Source organism: Peromyscus eremicus, chromosome 7 (assembly GCF_949786415.1).
Source record: "Peromyscus eremicus chromosome 7, PerEre_H2_v1, whole genome shotgun sequence".
Classification (NCBI taxonomy): domain Eukaryota; kingdom Metazoa; phylum Chordata; class Mammalia; order Rodentia; family Cricetidae; genus Peromyscus; species Peromyscus eremicus.
Genome location: NC_081422.1, coordinates 97279046 through 97303069, shown reverse-complemented (window position 1 = coordinate 97303069; position 24024 = coordinate 97279046). Strand labels below are relative to the sequence as shown.

The window sequence follows — 24024 nt, the reverse complement described above, 5'->3', positions numbered from 1 at the left end:
GGACTTGTCCAGGACTGACACTGGGGATGGGCCATCCCCTACTCAGAAACATGGTGCTGAAAACACCTGACTGTCTACACCCAGTGAGTTGTTGTTTCTGGAAGAGGTGATCCAGCTCTGTGGCCCTACCCATAAGTAAGAAACATCTAGAAGCGGCCTCTCAGCCCCTGGTCACTTTCCAGTTTCCAAGTGAAATGTGGCTAGAAACCGACTCTAGTGACATTCCTAACTAGCAGTCAAGGTGAGTTTTCAACCATATCTCAGTGGGTAACTGCAAACCTGCTGGAGTTTATAAATAGCCATCTTTTCATCTACCCCAGAGTGGAGCTGTGTTCTTGAGCAGTGAGTGGAATTCCTCAGGCCTGAGCTTCCTAACCGTGGTCCCACGCTGAGTTATCTGAGCTCAGGTGGAAGAGCAAAAGCTGCAGGTGCTTGGAGCAGAGGGTCGAGAGGCCGTTCTCCGGTCACACAGAGAAGCAGGGCAGGAGGTCAGCCGGAAGGAATGCCGGTCTCTTCCCAGCCAGGGTGTTAGAATAAGTCATGAATGGGCTAGAGGTGCTAAACTATAAATGAGTAGAAGGAGCTGTGCTGACAAACCAGTTTCTGCCCAGACAAGATGCCCTGCGTCCCCTGTGTGGCCCAGGAAGGTGACAGTCATCCTTTAGAGAGTTAAGAAGGATCTTTGGAACTTAGAGGGACTTCATCACAGGACAAGGGGCTTGAGGCCAAGAAACTCCATTGAAACGCTGCCTCAGACCCTGCACAGGCTACTGCCCAGCTGACGGCAGGAGGGAGGAGAGCACATGCCGGAAGGATGATGGATGTGACCTGCACCTCTGCTTAATAATGCAGAGCAGGCTTCACGTGGTTTCAGTGGTTAAGGCAGGAAGGTGCTCACTGCTAGCAACTGAAGAGTCCTTCAGGCTGGAATCTTCAAATGCCCATCCCTGTAATTCTTAGTACAAAGATCCTCTGTTGAATTTAGTCTCTTTACTTCCGTTCACCCACCATAGCAAGACCTCCATATTAGTGCCTCGTGTTCAGTCTAATGCACACATGTGTTAAGGGTAGGAAGGCTGGGAAAGCATCTGCAATGTGTCCCCTCACCCCACAGTCCCTGTACTCAGGGAAAGCCAGGTGCCTCCTGCTCCCATGGGAGTTCTCCCTCCCTCCGCGGGTCACGTGCATGCGTGTATGCACAGCTTTAGGGGTGAGATGGGGAGCTCCAGGCTACTTGAAGACAGACAGGGTTCACAGGCAGAGGATCCCCTGACAGAACAGACATTTGCTGAACCAGAGGAGAGGAGAGAAGTCTGGAAAACGGGAAGAAAGCCAGGGCTCAGTTCAGAAGCTGCTGTCTGGGGTAGGAATGCAAGGTTTTGTTTCCTAGGGCAGATTCTTGGAGAAAGTTTAAAAATACCTGCTTTTAACTCTGTATCCAGTATTTTCAGCTATGCCCTTTTCTTTTCTTTTTCTTACATAATTTAGTTTGGCTCAAATGCCGTAGACAGAATTTATCCCTCCCGATCTCAAGCAATTAGGCCAACTGCCCCGTCAGGGTTTGGTACTTGCTATTGGTTGTACACAGCTCCCTAGACAGCTGACTTGAGGCGGGGCATCTCCCAACCCTGCCCTGCCCCCCATAGCCTTGGCTAATCCAGAAGGAAGGTCTTAGTTACCTACCCAGCAAGCGCATCAACAAGAACTGTACCCCAATGGCAAATGACTTTTCATCCTGGTTCACCACGCTGCAAAGGAAAACAGGAAATCAACACTGAGAGGCCGCTGAGCTGCTGCATCACCTGGAGGGGGTGGAGCGTGGGGAGTAGACAGACTCAGAGCAGGTCGGAACCAGTTATCCTGCAGTCTGATCAGGCACGCTGACGGACCGTGAGATTCACCTGGCTAAAAAGCTCCTATGACACACGTGGTTCTCACAGCACCATCGCTGGATCAGAGGCATTACCGAGGCTAACTAGTATTCAAAACACAGATTCCCAGCCTGACATTTATCAAAGACACACAATATTCCAGGAGGGTTGCATGCAAACTTGGGTTCGAGAACCAACGGTCTGTATTATTTTCAGGGCTGCCCAGAGACTGCTTGGAGAGCAGGCAAGCAGAGAAACAGTAGAAAGGAATTTCTGGCCCGATGCTAAGACAGCAGGCCTGAACAGCACCCACAGAGTGTCTTGTACCAGGAAAAGAGGGCCCTGGGCTCTCAGCTTCTGTGCAGGTCTGAAAAAAATTCCTTGCCCTGGGCCAGCTTTGTGAGGTGTGACTTGAGCAGCTGCAGAGGATGCCACCCTCAGAAAGGCCCAGTTTTGATTTATGTATGACTTGAAATTCTTAATGATTCACAAGTCAAAGGATTTACATTGTCATTTGCACCCGATCCTGTGGATTTTGCCTCCTACCCTTCCTCCTTCAAGGGAGAGAAGGTAAGGCCAGGTAAAGAGGTTCAGTTCTCCCTGGAGAGCTCCCACCTCATCTGGAGAGTGGAAATGGGGGGCAGTGGGCCTTTCACACACAGGGTGAGGAGCCCAGAGTACCAGTCAGCACACCTGCTGGGTGACCAGACTCTGACTTCTCCCTGCTTTCTTTCGGCACACATACTCCTGGGTAGGTGACTGTCATTTGGAAAAGAATTCAGAGCTGAGGGGACAGTGAGGACGAGGACTCCATGGTGACCTCCAGACCATTGCCCATTGTTTTGCAACTGCTGCCAAAGTCAGCCAGCAAAAGAGAGACATCCCCAGAGAGATGGCCCAGTGAAGGGATGCTCTTTGGGGTACAGGTGGGAGAAAGAGGCACCATCTGGGATCTCCCAGCCGACAGTGCCTGGAATCCTGACTGAACGGATGGTCTTTCCCTCTGTATCTACAGCTTCCCTTCAAAGGCCCAATCCATAGTGGATGCCTAGTCTTCATTGCCCACTTATGGATCTGGAATCAGCTGGGACACAGACCCCTTGGTATATCCATGAGGATGTATCCGGAGAGGTTTGATTACGTTGGGAGGACCTACCCTGAATGTTCATGGTACCATTTAATAGTCTGGGGTCCTGGGCTGAATGGAAAGGAGAAGGTGAGCTTTGCATCAACATTCATCTTTCTGCTTCTGACTATGGCTACAATGTGACCACCAGTGGACTTCTGCTCCTACCCCATGGCTAGAACCTCTCTTGTCATCATGCCTTGCCTGCCGTGATGGACTGTACCCTTGGACTGTGAGCCACAGTAAGACCTTCCCTGCTTAAGCTGCATTTGTCAGGCATTTTGTCCCAGCAACAAGACAAATAGTCGATACACTGCCTTTGTCTTTGTCTTTGTCCCTCACCAGGCAGGCTGACTCTTGTGTGTTTTAACTTAGTAAGACTCGGGCACCAGGTTTGGCTATTGACCGAGCTCGTAGACCCCTTCTAAATGCTTCCCCATCTATCCCTGAGTTAAGCCTGGGTTTCTGACCATTCTTTCTACATTGTCAGCTCACCTCTGGTCCCAGGCTGTAATCTCGAGCCTGATGTGGACCAGGACTGATAACTAACACTTGGGGCATTTGTCAAGTTACAGCAAAAGCTAGCACCCGTACAAGAAGGGCATCCCACTGGAGCACCTCGGGTGCCATCTTTTCTCCCAGGGGGATGAATCTTTAAACCACTGGGGTCCTGGAGCCTTCTCTCTCTTTGCTCTAGACTGACTAGTCTTGGGAGGGTTGAACGGATGCTGGTCTCCACAACTCAGGGAGGTGGTTTGATAGAGTTTGAGTTCCCTGTGGGAATCCCTTACCCTGCTCTCTCCTCTTCAGGGCTCATGCAGGTTTAGGTCTGGGTCAGAAGGTAGACCAGGGCCTGCCTAACCCAGCAGGGAAGAAGGGAACTCCACCGATATGCCTTGGGTGACAGGGTCAGTCCTTGGGGTGCACAGGATGGGGAGCAGGAAGGAAGAAGGTAACAAGATTTGTGGGGAGGCATCATGCTGTCAGCTCTGAGCATTCATACCCATTCTTCCTGAGATCATACAGTCCTGATCGCTGCCTTTGGGCCATTTCTCTGGGCTGTGGTTGCAGGGAATAGCCTGGAGGCATGAGCTGGAGCTTGCTCGAGGCTCACTGTATAAGAAATGGCTCTCTCAAGCTCAGTGTTCCCATGCTGGAATGAGAGCCTGCTGCACACAAAGCACACATGTGGATCTGTGCGTCCATTCCGAAGGATCTGGAGGATATGGATAATCAATACAACTTCAGGGGATACACTGCTTGCTGCTGTAACGATAGCTTTTGTCTTTAACACAGGAATGTCTTATCTTCTGCCAGCGTCATAGAAACAGTGAGAGTAACAGGAGCTTGGCAGCTTGTGGGCTAACCTGACAGAGAACTGACTTGGATAGGGTAAAATTCCGGCAGCTGCTTTATTCTCCCCTGGGAGCTCGAACCCAGGGCTTTGCACGTGCTAAGCAAGCACTCTGTCACTAAATTACATTTTTGGCATAGCATCTGGTTCTGGGGGAAACAGGTCTTAACCAATATGCAGAACACCACTCCCCACCTCCTTTTTGAGGTAGGGCAGTGGTTCTCAACCTTCCTAATGATGCCACCCTTTAATACAGTTCCTCATGTTGTGGTGACCCCCAACCACAACATTATTTTCATTGCTACTTCATAACTGTAATTTTGCTACTGTTATGAATCATAATGTCAATGCCCGTGTTTTCCTATGGTCTCAGGTGACCCCTGTGCAAGGGTCGGTCAACTCCCAAGGGGCCTCAGGTTGAGAACCACTGGGGTGGAATCTCATGTCACTTGGGCCGGTCTCTAATTTACAATGTAGGCAAAGATGACTTTGAATTCCTGATCCTCCTGCTTCCACCCTTGAAGTTTATAGGAGACACCACCACACCCAGCAGCGCACCTTCTGTTTACAAAGCAATTGACCCTGAAAGGCTGACACTAACGCATGGAGGAGGGGACCGCAAACTTCCTTCCCTAATCTAGGAAACTGAGGCTTGGGGGTCAGGCAACACCCGAGGACATTCAGGGAGTGAGGATGCAGAGACTTTGAAGATGACAGGGAGTTTCCAGGATCAAGTTGCTCCTTCTCTGCTTTCCAAGTAAGCAGATGGGGACTCGGGAGGGAATACAGGGAGGCAGGCAGGAGGTGGGTGGGCAGGCGAACTCTTGAGTGAGATATATTTTCTTTTTTCTTCCTTGGTAAAATGAGGCAAAGGAGAAGCACTCTCTATAAAAGCCCGAGAGGTGCTCAAGTGTCAGCTGCAACTAGACACCTCCCTTGTCCCCACCCTGGTCAGTGTGCTCCTTCCGACCCACATACTAGGTCTCCAGCCTCCTGCAGTGTTCTCATTTTCAGCCTTTCCCACAGCTTTCGCTTCAATTTGCTTCTGGAACTTTCCTCAGTTTCCAACTTACTGTTTGTACATCCGCTGATTCCTCTTCTTTCTCCTCAGTTCCTTTAAGACTGAAAAGCAAGTGACTCTGTACGCCCAGCCTGTCTTTAACCTGAGGCTCAGCCTTTGGCCAGTTCTGCCATCCTGGGCTGTGATTTAATTTCCCAGGAACAGAATGGAGGTAACAACAGGACCTGTGTCTCATGGGTGCTGGGGGCCTGAGTGGGGCCACCTTACAAGGAGCTCCTCCTGGAACCAGGAACCCCTGCCGTTAGTGCACTCTGCAGTCCTGTGTTGCTGTTGAGACCCCCAGGGCCAGGAGAGGGAGGAGAGACTGTAAGTGGGAGACAGGATGTAACATCAAAGGGAGGGTGGGGGAGCATCAGTCAGAGGCTCGGAGGAGGCGCCACTCACCGAAGAACCATCATGTAGAGCGGGTTGTGGGAGACGCAGGCGATGAGCGCCACGAAGGAGATGAGGAAGATGGACGCGAGCAGGAAGTGTGCACAGGACACAGGGCACGACCCTGTCTTTGCTGATGCAGATCCTCCGATCACACAGCTGCAGTTCAAATAGCTCTTGAGGAAGAACAGGAGGCGGGTATGTCAGGACTACACATCCACATAGGCTCCTGCCACAGACTCCCACCAGTCTGAACCCCTTTGCTCACCAGTCCCCAGGGAAGGAGGGGAAGCCTGGATTCGAAGACAGGAAGGCCAGATGAGGGTTTTAGAGTACCCCGTGGGGCGCCACCTCTGCCACTGCTTGGGCATTTGAAACGATCTTTGCCAAGAGTCCAGTATGGGCTAAACTCAACAGCCTCCTCCACAATCTAGACGCCCAAGATCCCAACCACCAGGCAAAGTACCCTCAGCGAGGAGCCTGGAGCCTGGGAGAGCTCTCCTCTGGGCCCAGCCAGCTGCGGTGGTTGTGCAAGTTGTTACAGGAGAAGATATATGCAGGGAGCCAAGGAAACAAGGATGGGGTCGTATAAACCCTCTGCAGCACTTCCCACTGAGGAGGTGTCCTTTGGCCTAAGAGGGGACCCCAGAGGAGGCCCCTGCCTTGTCATAAGTCCATATGGCTCAGTACCGTTGTACAACTCACTGGTGGCCACTGCTCATCTGGTCATCTTTATCTTCCCCCTTCCAGTGGCTGATGGGCCAGCCTATGATGATGTCAGTGTCGGAGCTGTAACGGAGCTATGTGAACTAGCGCGCTGGGGTGCTTCCCGCTGTCAGACGTGGGGCCTATGCTCCCGCTCCACTTTGGCTCTCAAGCTCAGAAGTTTATAATACGCAATATTGCTGTTACCTCCCGCAGTCTGGATTTTAAACCATCAAGACGTTTTCCCCCTTATAATTTATTATTTTTTCCTTGCTATCATGGTAATGGATTTTATCTTGATATACTTGTGCTGTTATTGGAAGCTTGTCAAGATTATTTCTGGAAGTAGATGAGTCAGAGGTAAGTAAATAAAGATAAGAAAACCACAGAAGCCACTACTCTTCCAGTTGGAAGGTAAATTAAGGGACCATCTTGTCTCAGCTCCTCACCCTTCTCTGTTTGAGAGCCATGTGCCTCTGTCCACAGAGGCTGCTGGGGAAAGCAGCCTTGTCCTGTCTCCTTGGAAGAGGTGGTAAATAGAAGCTAGCCTGGCCTGTAGCCTCCGCACAAGTGCATTCTTCCTATGGGGGCATTCTGTGGTAATGGCGTAGACTTCCCATTGCTCTCACTGGGGGAAGAAGATCATCTACCCCCTGAGCCTGGCTTGCCCAGCCCTGCTCAGCCCTGGGCCTGCCTGGCCCTGGCCCTCACCCTGCCTTCCCTCTGCTCCTGTGGTGCCCTCAATGCCTGGGCTTTGTACCTGCTCTTCCGTGACCTGCAGTGGGCTTCAGGTTTCCATAGGATGCCTCTGTTCTTGCTCAGGTGTAAGTCATCTTAAGAAGTCCCCCAGGTTCTTTCTGTGCTGCTCAGTGTCTTCCCCTTGCACCCCAGCATTTATCTTGTGCATTTATTGGATGGAATGTAAACTGTGAGAACGGGCCTTGGTGTCATAGGCCCACCAGCTCATCCTCAGCGAGGTGACTGCACTCAGTGTGCGCTGTGTATTGACTAGCAGACAGATGACCGGAGGAGTCATTTGCCGTTGGCTGAACCCAGAAGGCCCAGGGCCACTGTCCTCACAGATTGATGCATGAGGCCCCTGTAGGTTGCCCAAGAAGGAGACCCACGGCCTTGAACACCAGGTGAGGCACAGCTTTGACTGCTAATTCCAGATTTGCTCTTAAATAACTTTGTGACTTCAGGCTGGCTCTGTGGCACCCCTGGGAGCTGAGGGGTTGAAGCAAAGGCCCTCGACCGCTGCTCCCAGCACTGACCTTTCAGGTCCACGTCACAGGGCCCCTCTGCTCCCAGCCCATGTGACCCTGTAACATGGCCTGAACCCAGAACCCAGAAGTGCCCCCCCTGCCCCCCCGGGAGCCATCAGTATCAGTCACAAGTCTCCACTGAGGGCGAACACTACGACTTGTTTCCATTGTTTCAACAAATCCCCAAGAATGAACTTGTTGGTCACGGGCCAATCTTTAATTGACTTTGGGCTGCAGGCATCTGGTCATGACCCTGGGGCAGGGACGGTGGAGAGAGGGTGGAGGAGGCTAGGATGCTGATGTTGAGTTCCAGAGCCAAGGGACAGTTTTGGAGGTTACACCCACACCGAGCCCCCAAACTCCACGTGGCTGTCTGCCCCTGTGACTCCCTCGTCCTTACCGGTTGCTTGGAAGCTGCCGAGCTCATGTTGATGCTGCTGCAGCCCGCATGGCAAGGGGAGAGGTACTCGACTCCATTGTCTCCGCAGACTGGGTGGAAGACGGAATCCGGGCACAAGCAATCCCTGCGGCAGGCAGGCGGCTGCGGATGTATAGAACTTGATGTGCTGCCAGCGAAACAGGAAGCGAGGAGTCAAACAAAGCAAGACCAAGAAACAGCCCTACACTCCAGCCCAGCACGAGTTCCTGGCCTGGCTGATGTGCCTGCCTGTCTCTGTTTGTCTTGGGCCAGTGCCACCCAAGGATCTGAACTGAGGCCCATGGGAGCCGGTTGCGAATCTGCCGCTGTTTGGAAATCATGGCTCTCTCCGTTTATCCTGACACTTGGAGCCCAAAGCCACCAATTACCCAGTTGGAAAGGTCTAGCCAGCAAACCCCAATGCCACTGTCAGAGTCAAAATGACCAACGGGTTGAGATGCCGATGAAAGAAATGGTGACTGCCACGGTAATGTCATCGGTGGTACTTGTCTTCTGTCATCTTCCAGCTAGGTTCTGGCTAAAGGCTAGAACCTTTGGAGGCATCTGAGCTTCTCATTGGCTGCTCATCTCTTGAGTCAATATGGACTTGCTGATCTGGGTCTCCCTATTCCCCTCCCCATCCTGGCCAGAACGTCATCTAAGTAGATTTCAAGATGGCTGATCTTACTGATCTTCCTTGGAGAAGTTGTGACAGACCACAGCTGAGTAGTGCATTGATGAAACTATGCTAGTGACTGTTAGTGTTTATGTGTTTATGAGACATCACGATGGAGGGGGCTCTCCATGTACAGTCGCCTCAGTATACCTAAAACCAATTATGCTTCTTATGGGGATGAGAACGCTATAGCTTAGGCAATGTTCCCATGGCAACAAGGAACATCATACCTAGAACTCAAGCAGACAGAGCTGGGACCAAACTCCCAGTGAAAGCCACCCAAAGGCCCCAAAGCTTTCAGGCTTCTCTGGATCCACAGCCAGCCTGCAGAACAACAGTGAGTTCCCCATGCTAAGCAGCATTCTCTTGCCTTGTTCCCCCTCCCCTCCCTCCCCTGTCAAATACAGAGATCATCTCAAACTATTCTTTTGGCTTTTGCCTGATGCGGCTGCTGTATTTGGAGATGTACCTCTCCGTGACAAAGAGAATATACAGGGGCTAAAAGGTTCTGAGTCTCCAAATCTTGCAAACTCCTTGGACTGAGTCCAAAAGAAAGAGTTGCAAGGCGTTCACTGGAGCCAGGGGTGAGGGGTTGGGGGAGGGGTTGGGGGGGCATGTTCCTTGCTTACAGGGTTGTACCGCCCTTTCTGAAGATGAAGCTTGACTCTAAAGGTATGTTTCACGCTGCTTTATACGAACAGACCCGGCACTTTGACCTGCCCTTTGCCTTCCCGGCCCCACTTCCATTGCGCATCTCGAAACCTTTCCAAGTCTTCTCTTGTCTTTCTTTGACAGCTCAGCAAGGCTCTGATTCTAGCTGGCCCAGAGCTGGCACTAACCACAGCTCATTCCCTGGTTCCTAGGGCTCAGGCTTATTCAGAAACTAAACCGATCAGTTTCTGATGCTTCTTGCAAAACAGAACCTTCACCCTGACTGCCGGCTGGTCTCGTCTCCTAATGGAACAAACTTTTTGAGACCTGATTTTCTGTGTTATCGTGTGAGAGATCAGAGCCAGGTGAACAGGACAGAGGAGGTAAAAGAGGCAGAGAGGGAAGAATACCCGGTAGCTGGATTCAAGCTGTGGTTCCAAGGGGTGTCTCTGCGTCCCTTAGTTCGTTACCTGGGGGGGTAGACCTCAGCCACAGCTGGGGTGGAGCATCCCATAAAGAAGAGAGGGGCGCAGAGGATCATGGAGATGGTCATGATGGTGGCGGCCACTCGGGGGATGGTTTGCAGAGAGAAAACGAAACGTTTCATGAGGATTCCTCCAAACAGCATCCCCAAGGCCGCAGCAGGAAGGTTTACAGCACCTAGGTGAGAAGGAGAAGGGCTGGATGCACAGCTTGGGAGCCTCGAACTGTACCACCAGCAAGCGTGGCTTCATGAAGGAACACTGGGTATACTCCATTATACCGGACTCCTGAGTATTATTACTATTGAGTGTTGGCTGGGTACATCCTGAGAATTCACTAGAGGGTTGGTTTGCGTGATCAAAGAATAAAGAAGCAGTCAACTTCTGATACTTATAATTCCAGCACTTGGGAAGTGGAGGCAGGAGGATCAGGAGTTCAAGGCCATTCTCACCCACTTAGCGAGTTTGGGATGAGCCTGGGCTACTCTAGGCCTTGTCTCAAAGAAACAGCATTGAAAACAAGGTGAGAACAAGGATAAGGAAGTAGCTCATTCTCGGGTGGCAACCCCTGGTCTGAGACTGAAGAGAAGAGAAATGATGTCATAGCCAAAGCCTACACAACAGTGCTGTGAGTGCAGGGAGCCATCCTCACACCTCACGTCAAATCTACGTGTGTGGTCAAGTTCACCTATGTACTGGGCCCAGGTATTCACCTCGGCACTTGGCGGAACCTCTGTGGGTGGTTCTTAGCACCTACTTGAAGAAGTATGAGCACCCCCCACCCATAGTTTCTGCGTTCATTAATCTGGGTGGGGGCGAGCATCGACATTGCCATTGTGTAAAGGAGCCTCGCATGTCAGGGGGCCGAGACTCAAGTTCCTGGAGAAGGAAACCCCTTAAGAGGCATTTTGCATGTCTCAAGCTCCATGTTCCCTCTCTCCTCTGCTGTCCCTGATAAGGTCATTTGGGAGGCTATCAGATTCCCACCCTCTTGATGGGAAGGAAAACAGCCCCCAGTCTCCACCCACTCCTGAATGGAAGAATAGGAGCCTCCGAAACCTGCCAAAAACACTCTAGATTGCCAACCAGGAAAAATGTCCTTAAAATTCTTTCTCTTGGGCAAGCCTCCTGTCTCCTGTCTGTATCCGGTCTGGCCCCGGGTTATCCCTGGATGGATTGTACGGTACCCAGCTCCTCCCCAGGGGAGTACCACCCAGGCCTTGTGGCGGGCGGCACCCTCTAACACACCGATGAGGAAGTTGGCATAGGCTGCTGAGGCCCCATACTGCTTCTCCAGGAATTTGTTGAGGAACGTAGAGAGGCCGGCGATGACAGAGGAGAAGGTACACTGAGTCAGGACCACCAGGATGAAGAGTGGGTTCATCAGCAGCCTCAGGAAGATGCGGGGGAACCCTGCAGGTAGATAACTGTCAGGGAACAGGCCTTGGTAAGAGCATCCCAAGCTTCCTAGAGCCTTGCCACTACCCTGACTCATCCCTTAGGCAAGCTTCCTCTCACCCTCAGGGCAGCCTTAGAGACGTCCAGCCTCGCAGTGGTTAGCCCAGGGGCACACAGTCCTGGGATTCCCATTCACTACGCTTGGGGTCTAACTAAGATGCTGCTGGTATAAGGAGAAACAGGGCTTGCACTGGAAAAGGTCTCTCCTCCCACAACTACCACCTTTACAAGAAGTGAAAAGGAGAGAGTAGAAGTGGGGGCTTGGCGTGGTGACTAGCTCTGCCCGAACTAGGGTCTACTGGTCCCTGTAAGGAACCAGTCACCAGGATCATTGGCAGAGGCCCTCTGGAGTGAGGGGGCACCTGAGAGGCGAGGCCGTCACAGATCTTGTTGTTTCTGGTCGCCCTTTACCCTGAACCTGGCCTCCTGCCACCCGGAACCAGCCCACCCCTGGCTGCTGGGGCCATCAGTTACGTTTAATGAAATCCAACAGGGAGCCTCTTGACTTGTCTTCCTCCATCTTCATCGTTTCATCTGCGATAACAGACGTCTGAAGGCAGCAAACATGGTGATGTTAATGGCCCGTCCCCGAGCCCTTGACTCTCCGGACTCAGTGGCTAAGGATCACACGCATGTATGGGAGGGCACCTTGAGGATGCACTCTTGAAGCAAACACCACCTGTGTTTTAATGAGCCTGGTGCCTTGGCTGGAGACCAGAGTTAATCCGTGCCAATGCCTCCCACAGTACCTATGGGCATGTTATTTCATCTGCCTTTCCCATGACTGATGCCAGAAGCATCATCCCGGATCCTACCCCTTGTCTATATGTCATGACTACACTGTGTTCCGTGTGCAGATTCCTGGGGTGGCTGCTTCTAGGACAACAGGGTTCTCCAATGTCTGCTCTTTTCAGCTCTCTCTTTCTGTGTCCTCCCTGGGGTCCCTGCTTTCTCCTCAGTCCAAAGGTGAGTCCTGCTCCAGGCTCTGCCCTAACCGTTACCCATGCCTTCTGGATGTATTACCTCAGCCCCCTTGCCAGTCTCTAACGCCAGCAGCTGCAGACAGAGGCCCCAGCCCTCTCTGAGCCTCTGCGTAGACACAGGCCGGGGCTTTGCCGTTAGCATTCTTTGGTGCTCCCATTAACTGAGCACCTGTTCAGCTCTGGGCAACATGCCCATCATTCCCCATGCATTACCTCCTTCCTCACAACTTCCTTCCCAGGCAGATTCTCTAATTACCCCCCGAGAACTTTACGAGAGAGGAAGCTTAGAAATAAAGCAACTTGTCTAAGATCATTCAGCTAGTTTATGAGTGGAAGTCTTCAAACTCAGATCTGTCCAACTGAGCCTATCAAAATACGCAATAACCTTTAAAATGCTTCCCTGGGATAAGCTCCAGGCCTCTAATTTCTGTCTCCAATCCTGGACACAAAGCATGAGCTCCAACCCAATTCACAGCCAAGTCTTTGCATCACCCCTCCAGGAACAATCAGCCTGCCCTTTGCCCCATCTCTCTGGTGGCCATTGTCCTGGCCCTCAGCTGGATTTTCCAACTTTCTCTTGAGCCTCTCAGATCTCTAACTTCCATTCCCTCATGAACCCCAACCTCAGCCAACCGCCATATTGTCACTAGGTGTCCGGGGAGTCACCACGGTGTCTGGAACTCACAGGAGAAAACGTTAAGCATTTCAGCCCCAAATAAAGGGCCTACTCGGCCTCCTTTTCGTCGCTTCCCATTCTCAACTTCCTAGATCCTTTCCCCAGCAGATACAACCCTGCCTAGAACATGCTGCACCCAACCATCCTTGCATCACGTCCTCACGCCTCAGACTCCCCTTCTCAGCCAAGCTTTCCGGCTCAAACCTTAGGAAGCTCTATTAAATGTAGAAGCCAACTGTGCCTCACCACTGGCTCAGCTTGTGTGTGTGTGTGTGTGTGTGTGTGTGTGTGTGTGTGTGTGTGTGTGTGTGTGTATGTGTGTGTGTCCACGTGGAAGCCAGAGAACCACCTTGGATGTCATCCTTCAGGCACCGTCCATATTGATTTTGTCTTTTTAAGTGGCCTGGAGCTCCCCATGTAGGCTGGCTGGTAAGCCCCAGGGAATCCTTCCATTTCTCCGCTTCCTTAGCATCGGGATTGCAATTGCACAGCACCATGCTTGGCTTTTTTTAGAAAGCGAGGCTGTGGGGATAAAGCTGGGGTCTTCATGTTTGCATGGCAAGCATGTTATGGACTGAGTCATCTCCCTAGCCACCCCCCAGCCCCCCTGTTCCTTGTTACTGTTTCATAGCTCTTTACCCCAGCTTAGGTGAACTCAGGGGTTTCCAGCTTCTGGTCTCTGAGATGACAGCGTGATAAGAGGACACTGAGGGGTACCTCCTCTCCGTCTCTGAGGAGCCCTGTGTCCTGAGACTTGTCATTATTTCACTCAGTTTTCTGAAGCCGCTGCAGCTTCCCAACTGTTTATTTTCAACCCGGGTCCTTGGCTTAAGCTTCTATATCGACAGAGTCCTGGGCTCCGGGAAACTTACCTCTGCTCCTCTGGGCATTGCTTGAGGGAAGAAAAAAAAAGGCAGAGAAGTAACAACTAAGAAGCCTGAAGAAATGAGCAGGCCCAGCCACCAGGCTCCGATCCATCGGGGGTCTCCTGGGCTCAAGTTCACTGTAGCTGAAAAGAAACCAAAGGATGAAAATGTCTGTTGGTTGAATGCATCGTGTCTCCTAACTAGAAAGGGACAGTCAGTTTAAGGGGGTGTTTCACTGACTTTCTTCCCATAATGGTGACAAGACACTCCATGATGTAGGACCCTGGTCACCACACTTCCTCTCCAGACCTTTTTGGTCTTCGCAGAGCACCCGGGCCACTGCACAGAAAGCCAGACACTAGAAAACTCCCAGACTCCATCCCCCTCTCACTGTGTTTCTTCCCTAGCTGTTGGCAGGAATAATGGTGACATGACCTGGTCTCCAAGGGCTGACATGGTTCATGCACGTTACCTCCATCATCCCACTGTCTCCTCTAGCATGCCTGTGGGGTGAGAGTTATGCACATCTGACTTCTCTAACCAATCAGGAAACCAAATCCCTTGTCCATTAGTCAATTTCAAACCTGTCTTCCTGGTACCCTAACCTGCACTCCTAACCACTGGGCTCCATTATACCCTACTTTTGAGGATCCCTAAGAGGGGCAGGCCCATAATTCTTAGGAGCCCGAGAATATAGGTATCAACAAGGTGGTTGCCTGGCCTCCAAAAGAGAACTGTTGCCCTGAAATTCTGCACTGCACTCCATCTAGAAGCCTCCATTGTGTTCTTTGACATCAAACATGGACACGGAATCTTTCTTTTCTGGAAGAAAGTGGCAGAATGGTTTCTAGTTACTCAGTGACAGGCACCCCTGGGCATTGTCCTACATGGGACACGAGCTCCATTGCTGGTCTCTTTAGGCAGCCAAGAGGGAGGAGCTAAATCAGAAGCATCAGTAAAAAGGGTAATAAGAGTGAATGTCCTCTGCATACCCACCAGTGTCCACTCTGCCAAAGTCCACAAAGATCCTCAGCATGACTGAGCCCAGCAGGTACCCAAAAGCTGGTCCAAACACAGCAATAGCAAACAGGATGGCTGGAAATTAAAGCAAGGGACAAGGGGTTGAGGGGTATTGAGAATGTTCAGCAACCCTAGTCTCCCAAACCAAGGGAGACTCCTGAGGTATCACCCACTGTCCCCTGGGAATCATAAGCGCATGCCACTGACACTTTCTGAAGCCCACGCCCGTTACATCTCCCACAGATAAGGGCCAGATGCCAAGGCTGGCAGAACCGAGCCTGCCGCTCCTCTCCACCTGCCAGCGAGATCTCCTGGCAGGGAATGAACCTGCCTCCACCGTATCTTAAAAAAATGCCGGTCCAGGGTGTGTTCGTGTGTGAAGTTTCCCATGCACAGTGCTGGCGGCTCTGGCAGGTGAAGGTGGAGTCGCAGACGCAGTTTGTGACTTGAGGCCCCGAGAAAGCTCAATGTGGCTTTTTCCAAGAGAAGGAATCAGGCACCAGTTGGCCATCTGCTACCTACTTCACGAATGACAACCTGTCTGCAGCTCAGAGAAGTAATATACCACCCAGCAGGAGCCTAGAGAACTGGGTGATTTGTGGAGGATCAACGGAGTGTCTAACTCATGGCCCAGAGGCCACATGGTCTCCCGGATGGCTATGAATGTGGCCCACTACAAATTTTAAACTTACTTAAAACATTGTGTGTTGTGTTGTTGTTGCATTTAGAGACTGCAATTGCATAGTTCTCTTGTGTGAACTTGGTAGAATATAATGTCATGTTGTGATGTCAGAGGCTCAAAACAGGGCTAAATATCAGCTCCCCAAATCCTAAAGCACATGGTACACACAAAGAATCCTGGCTCTGTCCTCCAGGTGAGAGCCTGGAGCTCTGGGTTAGCCACTTGAGGCCCATACATGTGGAAAGAAGTGGTTAGCATTCACCACGGGTCCACCGTCTTGTAGGCCACGAGGATCAGGCCCCATTTTGGCCCCAAGAGCTCCTGCAGGCCCCAGAAACATCAGCCCCCCCCCCCCAGATCCCTACCCCTCACAACCCTCTTAAAGCTCAAGACTCACAGATATACAGAGGTGAGTTGGTGGGCTCTGCAAAGTCGTCCACATAGGAGATCCCAAACGGCTGAATGGGCACTGTCCCGATGCCGGCCAGCAGCTGAGCAATCACCATCAGTCCCCACATGCTGCTGGTCTCCTTTTGAGTATCCGGCACGGTGCTATGGCACTTACTGGGGGGCAGGTCCGGCAAATGCTTCTGACAGAGGTCGGTCTGATGGCGGCTGTTGTTTCCTGCAATGAGCATGCCCACTAGTCACCACCACCCTGGCCTCGGGCTCCCACCATCTGCCCTCCAATCCTGCCATTGTCCTGTCCTCTCTCCATAACCCAGTGGAAGGGAAGGAGGGCCAGGGAATAGGAAAATAGGACATGGTCCTTGAGGAGTGTTCCTCTGCCTGACTGGCAGGAAGAACTACAGAGACTGAGGTGGGAGCCAGGTGGACCTTGGCCCCTGCAACAGGAGCAGCTCTGCCCAGGATGGGGAAGGAGCACCCATTCCTCCTCCTCTACTGCTGCTGGCAGAGGGCTGAAAATGGTGGGTCAGTACTGCAGTCCTGGAGGAAAGCACCACCCAGCTGGAAGAAGGGATCCACAGTCAAAACCCAGAGTTCTCCTCAGCAGAAGACCATGTCACTGCCAGCCTTGGCTCTGGCTTCCCCGGGTCTTGACCCCTACTCCTTCACTTCTGAATGATCCCAGCACCACATCCCATTGAAGGACTTGCTGCCAAAAATATTCAGTGCCCTGGCCACACCTGGGCAGCTCCCCAGAATCATAGACTCTTTAATGCTTCTTGGCCTTTTGGCTAGGACCAAGTGAAGAATCACAGACTCAGAAAACAAGGGGATTTGGAGACCCTCTCATATTACAGATTGGGGAGCTAGGCTGCACCTGGAAGCCCTTCTTGGAGGGCTCCAGTCATCCCAGCATGGCCTTTGGACGCCATGGGTCCTGTGGCTTGGACCTTGCCAGGCTTGGCGGCTGCTTCCATGCCTCTGTTTTCAATTTGGCCCACACTAAACAATCAACATTGTCAGCTTTCCAAGGCCTTGAGGGGTTTAAGGGATCTTTTCCAGATTCCTTTTCTTTCTGCCTCATTCTGGCCAATGGAAATCACTGACGTCACCATTCTCGCTCTGTGGGGTTTTCACTAACACTAATGGAATCAGGAATCCATTTTATTCCTACTTATGATATTTCCAGAGGTGCAGCCCTGAGCTAGGGGGCCCCAGCGTCCCCTAGAGAGGAAAAATGAGGGCCATGGACTAGATGGTAGGGCTGGGACAGGGGCTCTGCCTTCTCGGCTGCTCTTTCCCACTTCCACCCAGGGCTCATCTGGCCTAACACCATCATAACCTGTTCTCAATGCTGGGGTCTGTACAAGGCCCATATGAAAACTTCCAGCAAAGGGGATCTCTCTTTGGTCACTGGGGTCTGACTCAGAAAAAAACAGAGGGGACCAAGGCCAAGTATTATGGGATCAAGTAGTATGTGAAGCTGTGTATGGCAGTGCTCATCTGTAATCTCAGCACTCAAGGAGCTGAGGCAGAAGATTACCAGTTTAGAGGACAGTCTTGTCCACATAACGTTCAACCCTCTCAGCAAACCAAAATATCACTACAACTACTAACTAATGCTCATGGGTGGTGCAGGATGTAGATGACTTTGACCCAGACAGGGGACCATTTTCTGTGCCTATTATCTACTCAAGAATAGTTTAAAGGTCATCTGAAAGCAAATGATAATACCAGGAAGGAGGTATAAAGACTTGTGCCCTGTTCCCAGCTCAGCCACTGAAGGTCCGCACCTGGATCTCCCTCTAAATGGCACGGTGGGTGATGCCTGCCTATTGAAAAGCACCTGCACCAAGATTCACTTTCTCTTTAGTCTCTCAGTTATCTGGCTGGTGACCATAAGAGGGCCCTCTTCGTGCAGGTGACAGAGGGACACAGACATGGCCCTTAAACGTCCTTCAACTCACCATCTCTCCCAGGTTGCTAAAAAGACAACCACAGTATTGCCTCACCAAACCAGAACCAGAAAGAGATATCAATTAACTCCCCACAGGACGGCCATCATCAAAAAGCCAGACAACAAGTATTGGTGAGGGTACAGGGACAGAGAGACCCTGGTGCATTGCTGGTGAGGCATGTGAAACAGTGCAGCCACTCTGCAAAACAGGTTCAAAAACAGAATGACCAACGGATCCAGCAATTCCACAGTCTTCAGAATAAGTAGAAGCTGGGCCTGAAGTGACCTCTAGGCTCCCATATTTATGACACCTTTGTTGGTGAAAACCAAGAAGTAGAAACAACCTGGCAAATAAGTCAAATCTGGCACATAGTGTAGAATATTTTTCAGTCTAAAAAAGGAAGCAGATTCTGATGTAAGCTAATAGTGATGAGCTTTGAGGAGACTGGGTGCTAAGTGAAAGAAGCCGGACATGAAGTGGCAGGTCCTGTCTGACTCCGGTGACAGGAGACTTCTAAAGTCGTCAAATTCATAAATGCAGAGAGTGGAACGAGGTTTGCCAGGGGCTAGAGGAGAAGGCAATGAAGCCTGTCCAGTGGATCCAGATAAGAATGCTCTGGAGGTGGATGGCTGTGATGGCCGCACTTAGCACCACCATCACCTGACAGTGCTAGAGGGCAAGTTTCATGCTACGTATTTCACCACAATTGAAAAACAAAGTTATCGACAGGCATGCACCAGGAGAGAGGGCAAAGGGTAAATGGGAAAGACAGGAAATGCAGACTTTGGTGGTAGTAGTGGGGGTGGGGCTTGGAAAAGTTCCCCCAAGAAAGGGGCCTGTGAACCAAGAAGAAGGCACAGTGGGAAGCCGGGGTGTAGCTCAGCACTTGGAAGTGGGTGACACAGGACACCCACTGTTTGCTGAGGCCGATATGCAGTGCAGCTCCCGCAGGCAGGCAGGGTAACATGCCTTGGGAACGGGCCTGGATTGCACCCTGAGGAAAGGCCCAGACGGGTAAAGACCTTGACAGGGCAATGCAGTAAAGGTGTGGGGCGGATTAAGGCCTGTGTTCCAAAAGCTCTGCTGGAAGGGTAGGGAGTCCCTCAGCCAGAACCTCCAAGGGCTCAAACAGGTGAGGCTGCTGTTGTGTGATATGAGGGTCGGGGCTTGCAAGGGCTCCATGGTTGATGGGTGTGAAAGCATGTTCAAGGTCTGACTGTAGCAGGGGAATGAAGGGACTTGGAGGTGGGGATGTGTGAGGGGACTTGAGGAACTCCCTGGGGGAAACAACAGGCCAGAAAAAAAGAGTTTATTCTAAGCCCTACTTCTGATTTTGTCCATCCTCATTATTTGACTGGACTCACATTTATGAGAACATTGTTGCTGCCTTGGCTGGCAAAAGCATTTTTTTGAGAGACATTTAATGGTCATCAAAGATCGTAAAAATGTTGACTGCCTTATTAAGTCTTCATGTGGCATATTGCGTGGTACGCCAAAGCCACAAAAATCCCCACAAAGCTTCACATAATGAAGTGTCTAGCGGCCAAAATCTCTGGGGATTGTTTCACTATTACTAAGTTTAAAAATGTCAGTGTGCGGGTCAGAAATGCCTTTTATTCAAAGCATGCATGAAAAAAGAAAAATAATCAATTGGCCCCAACTCCATCCAAGTCTCCAAATTCTCTGTGGCTTAATTCTGTTTCCCACATTGATTCAAGAGGTCCTTGGAGAACACGCTTTTCCTGATGCCAGTCCTGAATGGGGCCCAAGCCTACTTCAGAGCCAGCTCTGACACTTGTGGAAAGGGGCAGTAGTTAGAGTTGAGGCGATGGGCCGCTTTGTAAAGTGCTTGACTTCATAAACCTGAGGACCTGAATTTGAAATCCAGAACCCATATGAAAAGCCCAGCATGATGGCACACACTTGCCATGCCAGTGTTGGAGACATGGGGATCCCTGGCCATCTAGCCTCGTCTCATTGGCAAGCCCAGCTCCCAGTGAGAGACTATGTCTCAGGTGGATCCTTATGCAGGATCTTAGGAACAAGCCAAGGACTTCCTTGTAGTGGGTAGCCCTGGCTATCACACTCTGGGTGGAAATAGGATCTTTTTAGAATTTTAGACCATTAAACTCTTCTCTTTGAAAATAATCGGCATGGGAGGAAGGGAGGGCATCATGGAGGGTGACTGCAGAGGCAGGAAGAGGTGAAGAACAGGCCTTTGAGGGGACCTTGGGCAGGTTCTCCACAGAGAGAAGGACTGAGTGTGTCACAGGTAGGTTGGCTTTCTGGGCTGCAGTTTCCCACTTCCTCCCTGGGGCAGAGTTCTCAGCCTTTTCCAGGGTCTTGAGCCCACATAAGGGATCAACCAGTAGCTCACCATTTTCTCAAGTCACATACCTGGGGACATTCAGAGCCTTCCCTGGCTGGTCACTGTGACTTAGGAGATAGCTCGGTAAGTAAAGCGATGGCCACGCAAGCATGAGGACCTGAGTTCAGATCCTCAGCACCCACGAAGAAAGTCAGGTGTGGCAGCACACCCCTGTAGTCCCAGCACTGAGGACACAGAGACAGGCCAGTCCCCGGAACTCACTGGCCAACAGCCTAGTCAAATAGGTGAGCTCCATGCTCACTGAAAGACGCTGTCTCCAAAGAAATACAGTTGAGAGTGATTGGGAAAACATACAGCATTGTCTTCTGGCCTCCACACAAATGGATTTATGTGCACATGTACACATATGCGCACATGAACACACATACAAACAAATCTATACACATATACCCTGCACACAAATTTTCAACATTTGTATAGGTTTATTTATTTTATGTGTATGAGTGTTCTGCCTTCATGTATGAACATTCACCATTTGTGTCTGGTACCCCTGGGGGTCAGAAGAAGGCATTGACTTCCCTGAAATTGGAGTTATGGATGGTTACAAGTCACCTTGTAGGTGCTGGAAACTGATCCTGCATCTTCTGTAAGAACAAGTCCTCTTAACCACTGAGCCATCTCTTCAGCCCCACAATTTTTTTTTTTCTGAGGCAGGATCTCACTATGTAACTGAACTCACTATGTAGACTGGGATAGTCTCAAACTCACAGAAATCTGCCTACCTCTGCCTCCTCAGTGCAGGGATTAAAGGCCTGTGCCACTATATCTACTGCCCCACAAAATTTTTAAAAATAACAAAAGTTCCATAATAAGACCAGAGGAATGGCACCCCTTTGCACCCACTACAACACTTCTCCTCTGGAGTCCATCTGTCTACCCACGGCTGTCTGCCTCCGTACTGCGGGGGGTCCTGGGGAGGGAGGAGAGCCTTCATTAACAGGGTGTTAGCCTATTTCCTGTCTTCCCCAAAGTAAACCCTGGAAAGGTGGAAGCTCATCCGAGCACGTTCTTTAACCCCGGTAGGACATCGGAGGCTGGCTTCCATCAAATTTCACAGGACTGTGCAATGCCATCTAGAAACAGGCTCATCCCTCTTGAGCTTACCCCAGCCACACCCTGGCAGCACGTGAGTCAACCTTCTGATTCATCCTGAAATTTTTATCAGCAAAATTCCAGTTCTGATTTCTGGATCTCTCGGTGGTTTTGCAATATAGGAGATTTTGTGTCAGGAAGTCATCTTTTCTAGGATGTGACCCATGGATCCAGGAAGAGATGGAGCAGGGGTGGAGCAGGGATGCAGCAGGGGTGAAGTAGGGATGGATCAGGGGTAAAGCAGGGATGGAGCAGGGGTGAAGTAGGGATGGATCAGGGGTAAAGCAGGGATGGATCAGGGGTGAAGCAGGGATGGAACAGAGGTGGAGCAGGGGTGAAGCAGGGATGAAGCAGGGATGGAGCAGGGGTGAAGCAGAGGTGGAGCAAGGATGGGGCAGGAGTGGAGCAGGGGTGGAGCAGGGGTGGAGCAGAGGTGGAGCAGGGATGGGGCAGGAGTGGGGCAGAGGTGAAGCAGGGATGGAGCAGAGGTGGAGCAGGGGTGGAGCAGAGGTGGAGCAGGGGTGGAGCAGAGGTGGAGCAGGGGTGGAGCAGGGATGGGGGGAGCAGGGAGGGAGCAGGAGTGGGGCAGGGATTGATGTTCCCAACATAAAGAAATGATAAGTGGCTGAGATGATGAAGATAGGTCAGTCATTCTGATCTGATCAAGACACATGCTGAAGTATCTATCACATACTGTGTAAGTACATGTAATTATTATGCGTCATTACAAAGAAAACATTTTAGTATACTATTTTATTGATTCTTTGAGAACTCATACCATGTATTTTTATTGTATTCACCCTCACTCCACTCCCAACTCTTCCCAGATCCACCCTCACCTTCCCCCCTTCACAACTTTGTGCTCTCTTTATTCATGAAACTTTATTTTATAAAACATTATTCTATAAAAAGCAATTATACATCATAATCTGGGGCATACATATCCTCCAATAATACTACTTTTCATTCAGAATGATGAGTCACTTCGAGGAACTCAAATGAATAAGGGAAAAGCCCATTGACAAGCAATGGTACTCGGGCTTTTAAAACTCAGAGACAGGACCCAGTAACAGAGCCAAGACCAGTGGTGGTTTCTACAGCAGAGAAATCGCAGGGCAAATGTGTGTGCTTGGAGGGGTTCACATCTGCACAGGGAAGAGTGTACCGGTGCTGGAGCGTGCATGTCTGTGTGTGTGTGTGTGTGTGTGTGTGTGTGTGTGTGTGTGTGTGTGTGTGCTGGTGTTGGGCATGTGTGTATGCATGCATGTGGGAGTGTCTGTGGGGGTGGTGTGTGTGTGTGTGTGTGTGTGTGTGTGTGTGTGTGTGTGCACTGAGACTGGAACCCACGCTGCCTGCCTTATCCTAGAAGGAGCCTGGGAAAATGCTACTTGTCCTGGGCATGAGGCTTGCCGTGTGCAGGACTTCACAAAGTCACAGCCACCCTGGCTGGCCTGGGACTCCCCTCTCCTACTTCCTCATTGCCCTTTGCCAGTATCTAGGAGCCCACACCTGCGCATCAGACCAGTTCCTTTAGTGGCTAGGGGAGAAAAAAGATGACAGCTGGCAGCCCTGAATTTAGTATTTCAGGAGATGGGCACCTCACTCACACCTTTCATTGGTTGTGAAGTAGAACTTATTGCTCCCAGATTTATTCCCTAGGCTGCCGGGGTGCTCTTTGAAGACAACCCAGAGCGGTTTGCAGAGCCAACAAAAGTCATTCATCCCTCCTCCCCCACACACATTTTCTTTGTTAGTGAGGCTCCTAAGCCAGCAGAAGCCATGGCAGGGCATGACTTGACTGGAGGCAGCCTGCGGACAAAGTCTGTCTGTCGTTGTATCTGCTAGGCAAGATGGGGACCCCTATCTGGAGAGTCCTCAGGGGGAACCAGCTTCCTGCACACCCGAGGTAGAAGGGCTGTGTGTCTACCACTCTGTGCTCTGTCCTCGGGGACACAACTGGCAAGTCCAAGAATGACAGGAAGGCTGCAGAGCCAGGAGAATGGCTGATAAGACATTCTGAAGGCTGAACATTAGAAAATTAGATGCAAGGATAAAAAGAAGGGCTCCAACCAAGGAGAGTGAATCTCATGGGGAAAGAGCACAAGGCTTGGCTTCAGCTAGACAGCGAAGAGGAAGGCAAGGCCTGGCGTAAGAAACAGATCTGCAGCATTGCGGTCCTGGCTATTTTGATCATAAGCTAATCGACTTGGTCTGGATGATTCTCAGAAGCAGACTAGAACCCATGAAAGGTAGTACTGAGAGATATAAGGGCAAGAGTCACTTGGAAGAGAAAGGCCTGTCCTCATGTCCATGGCTGACCACCTCAAGGCAGCTTGGGGGAATTCACACCTTGGGAGTTCAGCTCTAAGGGCAAGGGTAGCCCTAGGCCAGAAGAACCATCTAATGTAGGGCTTGGGAAACGGAACTACTACCTAGGCCAAGATTTGATCCCCACCGTGTCTGTGCCAAGGAGTGTTACAGCACACACCTA

General features: G+C 51.0%; 1 protein-coding gene across 1 annotated transcript in view; it reads right to left on the bottom strand.

The window, feature by feature from the left end:
- Positions 1–24024, bottom strand: part of Slco2a1 (solute carrier organic anion transporter family member 2A1) — an 81253-nt gene that overhangs the window by 3882 nt on the left and 53347 nt on the right. The window contains exons 4-12 of the mRNA XM_059268470.1: positions 16084–16311; positions 14981–15079; positions 13991–14127; positions 11934–12009; positions 11250–11414; positions 9990–10179; positions 8175–8340; positions 5817–5980; positions 1684–1748 (exon numbers count right to left, since the gene is read on the bottom strand). Of these exons, the coding sequence (XP_059124453.1) occupies positions 1684–1748; positions 5817–5980; positions 8175–8340; positions 9990–10179; positions 11250–11414; positions 11934–12009; positions 13991–14127; positions 14981–15079; positions 16084–16311 (1290 nt within the window). The remainder of the gene's footprint in view (positions 1–1683; positions 1749–5816; positions 5981–8174; positions 8341–9989; positions 10180–11249; positions 11415–11933; positions 12010–13990; positions 14128–14980; positions 15080–16083; positions 16312–24024) is intronic.